The sequence below is a fragment of the Thalassophryne amazonica genome, chromosome 13 (assembly GCF_902500255.1).
Source record: "Thalassophryne amazonica chromosome 13, fThaAma1.1, whole genome shotgun sequence".
Taxonomy (NCBI): Eukaryota; Metazoa; Chordata; class Actinopteri; order Batrachoidiformes; family Batrachoididae; genus Thalassophryne; species Thalassophryne amazonica.
The window spans coordinates 25,105,275-25,119,191 of record NC_047115.1 but is presented as its reverse complement, the minus strand read 5'-3'; the positions used below and the strand labels follow the sequence as shown (position 1 = coordinate 25,119,191).

At 40.0% G+C, this 13,917-nt stretch overlaps 1 protein-coding gene across 1 annotated transcript; it reads left to right on the top strand.

Moving 5' to 3' along the window:
- The first annotated feature begins 8,883 nt into the window (after positions 1-8,883).
- LOC117523761 (zinc finger protein 287-like) lies at positions 8,884-13,674 on the top strand. Its single transcript, XM_034185375.1, has 2 exons — positions 8,884-9,198; positions 12,333-13,674. Exons 1-2 carry the CDS (start codon positions 9,018-9,020, stop codon positions 13,319-13,321), a joined length of 1,170 nt encoding a protein of 389 aa, XP_034041266.1. The 5' UTR covers positions 8,884-9,017; the 3' UTR covers positions 13,322-13,674.
- Positions 13,675-13,917: the final 243 nt, after the last annotated feature.

The following is a 13,917-nucleotide window of genomic DNA, read 5'->3' as shown; positions in this document are numbered from 1 at the left end:
TGTTTTGATCGAGACCGAATCTGACTACAACACTCCTATTTTACCTGTTCCAAACACAGACAAATACCGCATGGTGCACGATTTGAGACGTATTAATGACATCATTCAGACAAAGTGCCTACCTGTTCCTAATCCGTACACAGCTTTGTCATTACTGACACCAAAACATAAGTTCTTCACAGTAATTGATCTGGCAAATGTGTTCTTTTGTGTTCCTCTGTCGGTTCAACTCCAAAGATTTTTTGCATTCACATATTTGGGAAAGCAATACACATACACTTCTCTGCCACAGGGCTTTGTATTGGACTTTTCCCAACCCAGCTGCCACTGGCATAAGGGGGATGCCCCTAGATGTCAGCCAAATACAACACACTACCTATTATTTGCTGCTAACTGCATTGGTAGCCTCGCTCTTGTTCCAGGTGCAGCAACGAGAAGGCAATTCTCCACAGGGGCCTGCGGGGAATAAAGTAGATCCAAGAGATTGGATGTGGTTGAAGGTCACTAAGAACAAGTGGACAGAACCAAGGTGGACTGATCCACACAAAGTGATAAAGGCAAACTCACACTCAGTACAGGTGGAAACCAAGGAAGGTACTTGGTATCATCTGTCTCAGTGTGCTCCAGGAAGAACACCTGACAGAACATTGAACACAATTAGAAACACTCTAGCTGACCAAAGATTTGACAAACCATTAGATGAGCTAATTGAAAGGGAGTTGGACGAGCACCCAATTATAGATTACAACCCAGGAAGATCAGACTACAAATCCAAAAATGAACCAAGCAGGTCTTATGATAATAGATGTAACACAGTGGTAAACATACCACTGTCTCAGCTTTTTTGAAACGTGTTGCAGGCATCCATTTCAAAACGAGCAAATATTTGCACAAAAACAATAAAGTTTATCAATTTGAACATTAAATATCTTGTCTTTGTCATGTATTCAATTAAATATAGGTTCAAGAGGATTTGCAAATCATTGTATTCTGTTTTTATTTAAATTTTACACAACGTCCCAACTTCAGTGGAATTTGGGTTGTAATTTAGACACCTTTAAATGGTCCTGTGAGACCTCTCAAAATCCCTACTAATCAAACTTGTGGTACATGTATGCTAAATTCTAAGCTGAGCTGAAAAATAGCACCAACTGCTACGTGTGCTCGGCTATGCCCATTTCTGTGCGTGATCCATGTGTAAATCTAATAGCAGTATCAAATGTAAGTGGATATTTTCCCCACATTCTGAAGTCAGCGGTCTTCACGCCTACCTTTAATGCCTCACTACAAATAGCCACTGGAACAGGAATTTCAAGGGGACCCGGCCGCATTCAACTGACAGGACTCCTTAGGTTTATCACCACCCAAAAAGGCCCGCTGCTATCCAGTTTATTTCTACCTTCTTGCACCAAATTGCCATGCTATGAAAACAGCATACCACAAATGGGAACTCCACTCACTAATCTGGGTAAAATAGTGGCCTTACTGTGCAGCTCTATACTAGCCCCATGCACCAGACTAAGTAATGGGTCATTCAATAATACTCAAAAACCAACAGGGGGACGATGTGTAGATTATTTTAAGGCCACCGATGCCCTGGGTACTTACCCTGGAAGGGATTGATGTGGCTTTGTGGTCATGATGTCTACATGTCCCTCCCACCGAGTTGGACTGGCAGATGTGCTCCTATTTCCACAGCCCATCACTCATTTATCATTTCGACCGAACATGCTCCCCACAGAAGCAGGAGGGAGGTAAAGCTGCATGACAGCATTTGGAGTTCTGATGACCCATCTACCCATAAGCTGTGGACTACAGATAAAAAAAAAAGTTCTATTATCCCTATTCCCTTGGCTGGGAGTCAGAAAAATAATGTTTAGAGTAGAGACCTTAAATTACCAATTTTCATTGTTCACGAATAGCACTATCACAGCATTGGAAGGGAATAGGCAGGAATTACATGCCCTCCGGTTAATGGAAATGCAAGATAGATTGGTGTTAGATCAGTTAACTGCTGCACAGGGTGGTGTCTGCTCAGTTGTGGGACCTGACTGTTGTACATTCATTCCAGACAATTCAGGTGACAGTGGTGTCATTGTTCAAGCCATAGCTAATCTGACTCGAATATGGGATGCAGTTGAAAAGGGATATGTGCTAGACGAAGGGGGATTTTTTTTTTAACTGGTTATTTTCAGGAGGTTGGAAACAATGGATGATCAAGATGGCTATGATATTTTTGTTTGTTTTCTTGGTAATGACACTGATTGGATGTTGTGTTGTTCCGTGCCTTAGAACTCTGATCACCAAGTTCATTGATAGTACTGTTGCTAGTCAGCTACTTGTATTGGGAATTAATCCTGGGGAAGAAGAACTGTTAGAAGTTGATGAATGTAAGTTGTTGTCCACAGGGGGAACTGTAAAGAATAAATGTAAATATATGCTATTTTACTCATAATTAGCTTTGCATGCTAACAATGCTAAAAGTTACCAAACTGAATAAAAGTTTTTGTGTTCATTATTTTCAAAAAGTAACAAATGTTTAGAAGTATGTACACCATGCTGGGTCCAATGAACTAGGTATTGTATGGAATTAATAAAATTGAATAGAGTGTATACTTGTGCCATGATGTGTTTAAGGGTTTTATCATGATGTCAAATGAATGAAAATGTGTATGCCTATGTTTTGATGGGTGTTCAATTCATTTGTGATGGTTTTGAAATGATACAATATTATACTGTCTTATTAATGATTGAAATATGTGCTTATGATGAATTGTATTGAACAATTGTATTGTGGAACTGCTGACAGGTGTGCTGACTCTCAAATCACTAAAAGTGTTTTGGTCTAAGGTTTTCATAAAATAACATATACTTAGAAGTAGCATGTAACATGTTGGTTTAAACATGTCGGGCATTTGACCATTTGAATAAAGTCATGACCAATGCCTGACATGATGTTGTTCCATGATATCTTCAAAGGTCATGAGGTCAAGATGTGTACTGCAAATAATATTATTGTTGCCTCTGTTTATAATCAAATGGTTTATATGGTTTATTACATTCATGTTTGAACTATGCTGATCAATAATGTGCAGTTAAATGATTGTACTGTTCTAAACTAATTGCTGCTTGCTGTATTCTGTAAACTGTGAGTGATCTCATACTTTGACGGTGTGAAAGAGTTTTGCTTCCAGAGGGAAAACAATGGCTGGGTTATTTCTTATCTGAGCCAACCTTGAGAGTGTCTGGAGAAATACAATAACGTCGCTGTGAACTGAACTTGTGGACCTTTCCTCTCATACAGAGCTGTAACAATAAGCTGAAGAGAGTGACTCCTTAACAGCAAAAATCTATTTAAGCATAAAAATTCAAAAAGAAAAAATAATATAGCACCTTCAATTGCACCACAGACTAAAACAGTTAAATGTGGTCTATTAAACATTAGGTCTCTCTCTTCTAAGTCCCTGTTGGTAAATGATATAATAATTGATCAACGTATTGATTTATTCTGCCTAACAGAAACCTGGTTACAGCAGGATGAATATGTTAGTTTAAATGAGTCAACACCCCCGAGTCACACTAACTGTCAGAATGCTCGTAGCACGGGCCGGGGCGGAGGATTAGCAGCAATCTTCCATTCCAGCTTATTAATTAATCAAAAACCTAGACAGAGCTTTAATTCATTTGAAAGCTTGTCTCTTAGTCTTGTCCATCCAAATTGGAAGTCTCAAAAACCAGTTTTATTTGTTATTATCTATCGTCCACCTGGTCGTTACTGTGAGTTTCTCTGTGAATTTTCAGACCTTTTGTCTGACTTAGTGCTTAGCTCAGATAAGATAATTATAGTGGGTGATTTTAACATCCACACAGATGCTGAGAATGACAGCCTCAACACTGCATTTAATCTATTATTAGACTCTATCGGCTTTGCTCAAAAAGTAAATGAGTCCACCCACCACTTTAATCATATCTTAGATATTGTTCTGACTTATGGTATGGAAATAGAAGACTTAACAGTATTCCCTGAAAACTCCCTTCTGCCTGATCATTTTTTAATAACATTTACATTTACCCTGATGGACTACCCTGCAGTGGGGAATAAGTTTCATTACACTAGAAGTCTTTCAGAAAGCGCTGCAACTAGGTTTAAGGATATGATTCCTTCTCTAATGTCATATACCAACACAGAGCAGAGTAGCTACCTAAACTCTGTAAGGGAGTTAGAGTATCTCGTCAATAGTTTTACATCCTCTTTGAAGACAACTTTGGATGCTGTAGCTCCTCTGAAAAAGAGAGCTTTAAATCAGAAGTGTCTGACTCCGTGGTATAACTCACAAACTCGTAGCTTAAAGCAGATAACCCGTAAGTTGGAGAGGAAATGGCGTCTCACTAATTTAGAAGATCTTCACTTAGCCTGGAAAAAGAGTTTGTTGCTCTATAAAAAAGCCCTCCGTAAAGCTAGGACATCTTTCTACTCATCACTAATTGAAGAAAATAAGAATAACCTCAGGTTTCTTTTCAGCACTGTAGCTAAGCTGACAAAGAGTCAGAGCTCTATTGAGCTGAGTATTCCATTAACTTTAACTAGTAATGACTTCATGACTTTCTTTGCTAACAAAATTTTGACTATTAGAGAAAAAATTACTCATAACCATCCCAAAGATGTATCGTTATCTTTGGCTGCTTTCAGTGATGCCGGTATTTGGTTAGACTCTTTCTCTCCGGTTGTTCTGTCTGAGTTATTTTCATTGGTTGCTTCGTCCAAACCATCGGCATGTTTATTGGACCCCATTCCTGCCAGGCTGCTCAAGGAAGTCCTACCATTATTTAATGCTTCAATCTTAAATATGATCAATCTATCTTTGTTAGTTGGTTATGTACCACAGGCCTTTAAGGTGGCAGTAATTAAACCATTACTTAAAAAGCCATCACTTGACCCAGCTATCTTAGCTAATTATATGCCAATTTCCAACCTTCCTTTTCTCTCAAAGATTCTTGAGAGGGTAGTTGTAAAACAGCTAACTGATCACCTGCAGAGGAATGGTCTATTTGAAGAGTTTCAGTCAGGTTTTAGAATTCATCATAGTACAGAAACAGCATTAGTGAAGGTTACAAATGATCTTCTTATGGCTTCGGACAGTGGACTTATCTCTGTGCTTGTTCTGTTGGACCTCAGTGCTGCTTTTGATACTGTTGACCATAAAATTTTATTACAGAGATTAGAGCATGTCATAGGTATTAAAGGCACTGCGCTGCGGTGGTTTGAATCATATTTGTCTAATAGATTACAGTTTGTTCATGTAAATGGGGAATCTTCTTCACAGACTAAAGTTAATTATGGAGTTCCACAAGGTTCTGTGCTAGGCCCAATTTTATTCACTTTATACATGCTTCCCTTAGGCAGTATTATTAGACGGTATTGCTTAAATTTTCATTGTTACGCAGATGATACCCAGCTTTATCTATCCATGAAGCCAGAGGATACACACCAATTAGCTAAACTGCAGGATTGTCTTACAGACTTAAAGACATGGATGACCTCTAATTTCCTGCTTTTAAACTCAGATAAAACTGAAGTTATTGTACTTGGCCCCACAAATCTTAGAAGCATGGTGTCTAACCAGATCATTACTCTGGATGGCATTTCCCTGATCTCTAGTAATACTGTGAGAAATCTTGGAGTCATTTTTGATCAGGATATGTCATTCAAAGCGCATATTAAACAAATATGTAGGACTGCCTTTTTGCATTTACGCAATATCTCTAAAATCAGAAAGGTCTTGTCTCAGAGTGATACTGAAAAACTAATTCATGCATTTATTTCCTCTAGGCTGGACTATTGTAATTCATTATTATCAGGTTGTCCTAAAAGTTCCCTAAAAAGCCTTCAGTTGGTTCAGAATGCTGCAGCTAGAGTACTGACGGGGACTAGCAGGAGAGAGCATATCTCACCCGTGTTGGCCTCTCTTCATTGGCTTCCTGTTAATTCTAGAATAGAATTTAAAATTCTTCTTCTTACTTATAAGGTTTTGAATAATCAGGTCCCATCTTATCTTAGGGACCTCGTAGTACCATATTACCCCATTAGAGCGCTTTGCTCTCAGACTGCAGGCTTACTTGTAGTTCCTAGGGTTTGTAAGAGTAGAATGGGAGGCAGAGCCTTCAGCTTTCAGGCTCCTCTCCTGTGGAACCAGCTCCCAATTCAGATCAGGGAGACAGATACCCTCTCTACTTTTAAGATTAGGCTTAAAACTTTCCTTTTCGCTAAGGCTTATAGTTAGGGCTGGATCGGGTGACCCTGGACCATCCCTTGGTTATGCTGCTTTAGACGTAGATTGTGGGGGGGTTCCCATGATGCACTGTTTCTTTCTATTTTTGCTCCGTATGCATCACTCTGCATTTAATCATTAGTGATCGATCTCTGCCCCCCTTCACGGCATGTCTTTTTCCTGGATTTTTCCCTCAGCCCCAACCAGTCTCAGCAGAAGACTGCCCCTCCCTGAGCCTGGTTCTGCTGGAGGTTTCTTCCTGTTAAAAGGGAGTTTTTCCTTCCCACTGTTGCCAAGTGCTTGCTCATAGGGGGTCGTTTTGACCGTTGGGGTTTTTATAATTATTGTATGGCCTTGCCTTACAATATGGAGCGCCTTGGGGCAACTGTTTGTTGTGATTTGGCGCTATATAAGAAAAAAGTTGATTGATGGTTGATTGAACATTGATCTACGTTAATTAATGAGTTACACATTGTCACAAAGGCAATGTGAGGGCATATGTATTGGTGTTCTCTGCACCCAGGGTGATTATCAGATCAGTTTCCATCACAACGTTGGGCGATTAAGGATTAACAACAATGCCCTGCTTTATGGACTAATTTATTCTCTCCATTTCTATCATGGAGTTACATTTATTGCATTTTTTTGCACTCAAGACCAAGGACATGTGAGACTGGATACCCCTCCCAAACAGATTTCTGGACTGAAAGGATAAGAGCTCTGAGTTTGAAAATAAGAGTGTTCATTTGCTGCACATTGCTGTGGGTATCGGTTTCGTGGCATTGTTAAAAAATGTGTATGCATTCTGAACCCATTTTTGCGCAAAGATGAGTGATTGATCTGCTCTTCTGTTTTAATAAACCTAAAAAAACCTAAATTCAAATTACTGATATCAATCAATCAATCAATTTTATTTATATAGCGCCAAATCACAACAAACAGTTGCCCCAAGGCACTTTATATTGTAAGGCAAGGCCATACAATAATATTATAGATATCTGTGTATTCTATCTTCCACTGCCTTCGGATTCACTGGGGGAACCTGAAACTTTCTGTTTTGAGAAAAGGTTATTTTACCCAACAGTATCACTAGTAAATAAAAAGTCAAATGAGCTGAATATTCTAAATAAGTAAAAAGTATGAAAATACTGATGTATTGATGTATTTCATTTTATTTTTGGTGCATATGCCCAGATAAATTAAGTCATAAACATGGGGAAATACACATGATTTCACCTGCCTCTGATAAACTAGATTAACTGTGGGTGTACTGGCGTAAGTCATGAAGTGGACACAGGTGGAGCTTCAGCTAGCTAACAGTCAGCACCTTTAGTCCACGAGCCAGTCATGAATTTTGACCTAATCGGTACCACTTAAGGGGAAAAAAATGACACTTAGAATCCAGCCTAAGTGTATCATGGCCTACAAAAAAATGTATAATAGCCATCCCAGGGTGGTAGCTGTAGCCAGGTAGGGGTCAATGAAGAATTACACAGAGGTCAAACTTTAAAAATGCTCCAATCATGTTGAAAACTATATCACATTATTTGTCTGATCATAACAATTCCAAAAAGGTATAGTTTGGACTATCTATGATGGAATGTTCTGGAGTTATGGGGTCAAAACAGCAAAAATGGTGACAAAGGTCAATTTCAGTTTGTACAGGGGTCAAAAGTTAAAGTTGCTCCAGTTTCAGCAAAAATTATGCAAATTATTGGTTGAAATAACAGGTTCAATAAATGGAATAGTTTTGACTGTGTTGAATACTTTTCTCCAAAGTAAAGGTCAAACAAGGTCAACATCCATTGAATTCTACGACATGTGACATATGTTACCCTGTAACAGAATAACTAAGCATGACAGATGGTGCAAACTATTCCTTTTTAGAGCCCTATTAACCCAAACAATAATTTGCATATGTTTTTACTGAAATTGGAGCAACTTTAATTTTTGACCCCTGTACAAACTGAAATTGACCTTTCTCACCATTTTTGCTGTTTTGACCCTGTAACTCCAGAATATTCCGTCATAGATCGTCCAAACTATACTTTTTTGGAATCGTTATGATCAGACAAGTAATCTAATATAGTTTTCAACATGATTACAGCATTTTTACAGTTTGACCTCTGTATAATTATTCATTGACCCCTACCTGGCTACAGCTACCGCCCTGGGATGGCTATCATACATTTTTGTGTAGGCCATGATACACTGAGCCTGGATTATAAGTGTTGTTTTATCCCTTTAAGTGGTACTGAAAACCTGCTTGGCCCATGGACTACTTAGGTTACGTCACTGTTATGGCTAAAAATAGCTCTGAATCTGTGTGCATTTTTCAGAGGCTGTATGGCTAATTTTATTGTTATCAGATACTCGCACAAGTTAAAGAGTTGGCGGTAATGATTCGTAATCTGGTATATAATTTTTTAAGAGATAATGCTGATTGGAATGCGATATGCCCTTTAAATTTCTTGTGTAATGCCCGGTTGCAACTTACATTGTGACTTGGTGTAAATAAATTGATCGTTTTCACCAGCCTCTTCCAAATTGTATTTCAGACATGCTTCCTGCAGAGGGCAGCACACGCCTGACACGCTTTTCAAAAAAACAGGCAAACAAGGCTCTTTGTGTTTGGCGTTACTTCCGTAGCGTGTGCGCTAACGCTACAGTGATTTACTACTATTAAAAAAATAAAACAAAACTGTATAAAGTCTTTTTCCCCACTCGCTTCTTGACGTTTAGCTGAAAATGTCCACACCGCTACTTCTTAAGGCGTTTGTAAACGAGCGACTCACTGCTGCTGTTGAAGAAATATTTCAGGTTTTGGAGAAAACTATCGCAGAATATGAGGAAGCGGCGAACACTTCTCAGCAAGAGATCGAACGACTGAGGGGACTGCTGCTCGACTTCACCTCAAACCGAAAAACAGGTCTGTTTATGCTCCTAAACCACCACAGGCAGGCTTTTCAGTTTTTTAAGCATACATAGTCAGGTCCAGAAGTATTTGGACATCAGTTCGGTTTTTGACATTTTTGCTTCTGTACACTTCCACGGGGGAGTTGAAAGAGTCATGTTGTTCCTGTAGTGTAGAGTTACAGCTTTAAGGGGTTGAACAAGAATGTCACATTTACCATTTAGGAATTACAGCCATTTCTATTTACAGTTCCTTTGTTTTCATCGGTCATGGGTAATTGGACTTTTCGAGCTGGTTTTATGTCGTTCAAGGCCCTGTCACACCTTGACGATTTAGCCAGCGTATGCCACACACGTGGCAATACGTGTAATAAGTTATGGGTAAGTTTTTTTGTTGTTTGTTTGTTTGTTTGTTTAATAAGTTAAGAGCATGTTGAAGCACACTAATATGCGTCCTAATACGCTGAGCTCCTTGAAAAATTTTGGGCATGCTGAAAATTTTCAACATATGCTAGTGTATGACTCATACATCCTGCACATGTGGGCATAATTTACTCATAAGTCTAAATACGTCCATTAATGCTGGCCATTGATTTGCTGAAAAAGCTGTGTCCTCATGCAGACAGACTGTTTCATTCACACACAGAGTAAATAAAGTCTTACCTGTTCATTTCAGTCAGATTCATCATCACAATCTGATGAACACATATCCACATAAAGCCTGATTTTCGACAGAAATGTCTGAAAATACTTTAATTCCTTGTCCTTAAAGCAAGCCCCTCTGGTTTTTCTGCTCCAGGTGCAGAGAAACCATGACACCAGCATCACACAGAGGCACTGTGATGATTTAAACTTTTAAAGCGCCATTGACCGTGATCAGACCTGATTGAAGCCCCGTGGCTCTTTAGACTTTTAAAGCTCTGTTGGTCGCTGATTGGTCTGATCAGACTTGAATAATGAAGCGCTGTTAAACTTTTAAAGCGACTGGGGCTTTAAAAGTTTAAGGAGTCACAGTGCTTTATTCATTCAGGGCAGTATTTACCACAGCCATCAATTGACTCATCAGCATTCTGTATGCTATGTAAATGGTCCACCAAGATATATATATAAAAAAAAATAAATAATGTTCAATTACTCTTGTTTCTGACCCGCCCCACACCGTGCAGTACTGACCTTTTGTTTCAGTCCACTCAGTGGAAACGGGCTGTCGATATATGCTGGTTAATCGTTAAGGTGTGACAACTGCAATTAATTTATTAGATGTATGCCAGTGTTTTTAGTACAGTCAGCATACATAGGCTAAATTGTGTGACAGGGCCTTAAGCCAGGGAATGGTGACACGCACATTTTCAAGTCACTGAACATGTCTTAGAAGTCATTCACATTAATCATTACGAACCACCAAGATTTGACAATCCGGTGTCAGGGTCTGCCGGCTTAAGTGGGATTCAGCTCGAGTTAGATTGTTTTTTCTGAATCGGAACGGCGCAAATCAGATTTAAGATGGATTGCTTTCTATCATCCTCAGATCTGGGCTCAACCCACCTCTCAGTGCAATGGAGTTTACATTATAATTTTTGGCTGTTGAATCCTGAGACACACTTGGTATTGAGTGAGTCCCAAGGCCCAAATGGTAAAGCATTTATGTAGTGCTTTTCCATCTGCATCAGACGCTCAAAGCGCTTTACAAATAATGCCCAGCACTGAGTCCCACTCAAGGTGGCTTTTGCCAACTTGCACGAGTGCCAAATTCAGTACTAAGTGGCAACACAACACAGGTAGTTTTTTTTTTTTTTTTTTTTTTTTTGTGGCCCCAGTCCGGACATGCAGTTCATTGAATGGCCCCTTGAATCTGGCTCCAAAACAGAGCACATTCCCACTGAAGCCCACTTTAAAGTGTCCACCTTTAGAGGAGAAATAAACATGTTTACAGCCTGAAACAAAAACTGGATTAGGACTCCATAGTTAGTTTCCTTCCAGTGTTGGCTCCAGAGATTTTTTTTCCTGCAGGTGCAATGGGAGAGATTGGCATTTTTATGAGGGTGCTATGAAATAAGGGCTTGTGTGTCATGATGCCTCTGTCATAATCACGGGCCTGTGTACACACATAGCTGTGTTTTCATCTGCAACAGTCACTGAGGAATGCTCAGTGAACAATATCACACACAGAACTAGGGTACTGTTCAATGCAAATATTCACAGACCTACACATGTAGTTTATAGCCTAAGGGAAAAAAATCTTTCACCTACCGTTGATGTCTTCATAACAGCACAGTGTGCCTATTGTTGAGGTTAAGAGCAAAAGCATCAATAATTTGGTTCCTGTCCAGGGCCCCTGTTCTCTGGGGGCTAATTTCCAGGAGTGCCAGGTCACTGCTGTTCCTCAGGTAGTTCTTTAGGTGACGCAGACTTCACTTGTTTCCATTTCCACTCGTGGATATTTGGGCAACAAAAACTGATCCATTTCAGCAAATTTAAACAGACTACACTCAATACAGTATAATGACCTCATCATAATATCATCAAATGTGATGTCATTGAACGTCACTTTCATGTATAAAATTAGGTCACAGGTCCAGTATTCTTTATTCCTCTGCTCACAACTGCCTGTATATTACTTTAAATTAAAATTAAAAGTTACTCTTGTATTTTGTGAAGTACCCTCACAGGTAGCTGCCAACAAAACAAAATGTTCTTGTGATCAGGTGAAATGTTAAATTACACTCTCAGTAAATGGACTGCATTTATATAGCGCTTTTCCATCTGCATCAGACGCTCAAAGCGCTTTACAATTATGCCTCACATTCACCCCGATGTCAGGGTGCTGCCATACAAGGCGCTCACTACACACCGGGAGCAGTAGGGGATTAAAGGCCTTGCCCAAGGGCCCTTAGTGATTTTCCAGTCAGGTGGGTATTTGAACCCATGATCTTCTGGACTCAAGCCCAACACCTTAACCACTAGACCATCACCTCCCCACATGTTGTCATATGCAATCATTTTGGTGACAGTGTGGTGCTCTGTGCGCACGCTACATTTTTACTGTGGAGGTCCTATTTGGTTCCTAGTGAAGGTTAATGGGTTGAGAAATTACCTCTTTTGGAGGCTAGCTCTCTAACCGGTACCATAATTTGCTCTTTTTTTCCTCAGATCTTCCTCAGAGTTCTGTCTGTAAGGAGGAACTACTCTCTGAGCGGCCTCCTAGTGAAAAGGAACTAAGCTACGTTGGGGATCAGACCGACCCAGAGCCCACAGGCATCAAACAGGAAGTTCAGGAAGAGTGGGACAAGCAGCACGAAGTAGAGCAACTTCACGAGATCAAAGAAGAAAATCACCTCTACTTATCTCATGGCACTGCTTGGTGGGCGGGAAATGAGCGGGAGCCCACAAAAGAGCCTTTGCAAGCTCATATTCAGATAATTGACAATGAAGAGCAGTTTCAGGTGTTACAGGAAGATAAAACGGTACACTTTCCTCTTCCCCAGACCCTGTCTTCAGAACCTCCAATCCAAAATGACATAAGTATTCCAGATGGCAGCCACAATAAAAGACCTGCAGCAAGTTTTACTACATTGAACCGCATGTCAACAGACCAGAGTCAGGGTTCCCTTATGGCTGAAAGGGATTTCTCAGACATGCATCGTTGCTATTTGTGTGACAAATTGTTTCCCTCCCATCAGCACCTCATCAGTCATGCTTATAGCACACATTCAAAAGATGCAGGCGTCCTCTGCGTTGTGTGCGGCAAGAGCCTGAATTCTATGGACAGTCTCGAAATGCACCTGAAGTCACACAAAGGTTCCAAAATTTGTCCTGTGTGTGGTAAACATTATAGCAGTGTTACTGCTCTGAGCGGCCACATGACCAGCCACACGGGCATAAAGCTGCATCGCTGCCACATCTGTGGGAAAGAGTGCAGCCGGAAAGGAGATCTGAAGATACACATGAGGATTCACACTGGCGAGAAACCATACTCTTGCTCTTACTGCCGGAAAGGTTTCACCCACAGCGGCCATCTGAGGAAACATTTGAGAAGTCACACTGGAGAGAGACCATACCGATGTGACATTTGTGGCAGAGGATTTCTACAAAGCACACATCTCAGATATCACCTAAGGACTCATACACAGAAATGTTAAGTCCTTTACTCTCTGGAGGAATATGTGTCACTGCTATGAGTGGTAACACACCTGTATGTCTGGAGGTTCTCAGTCATCCAGGTCATGGTATTCAAGTAGGTTGAGACAGGTCATGAGACAGGTCAACTGGAACTTCTTTACTTCCTTGAAGATGTTTCGCTCTGTCTATCCAAAAACAACTGATTAAGCTTTCGGGATGAAAAGACAAACACTTTCAAGGATTTACACAAGTCCAGTTGACTTGACTGAACCTACTTGAACACAGCTGCATATAACAAAAACTTGGAGAGAGACTGTAAAGTGACTGTTGTCTTACATTACTTTTAAATTTGTTCTATGTCTCAAGAAGGACATGATTTTGTGGTGCATTAGACCAGCCCTTCCCAAGAATATGCAGCAGAATATAAATTATTCAAAGTTGTATCTTATATAATAAAGCATTTTTTTGGAGGGGGGTGGTCCTGCAGTTTACTCTGTTGCAGGCTTAGCAAGAAGAAGAAAAATAAACTCATAAATTGTGCATTCTTCAGAAAATGTCCTGTAGTTTTTGACAATTTGCAAAGGTTTTATTAATGCGATTGTGTGGATTGAAGTAC

Bases quoted from the DNA above. Each gene is read 5' to 3' on its own strand.
- LOC117523761 (XM_034185375.1), top strand. From the start codon at position 9,018: ATGTCCACACCGCTACTTCTTAAGGCGTTTGTAAACGAGCGACTCACT. The intron at 9,199-12,332 runs GTCTGTTTATGC...TTTTTTCCTCAG, and splicing joins CACCTCAAACCGAAAAACAG to ATCTTCCTCAGAGTTCTGTC.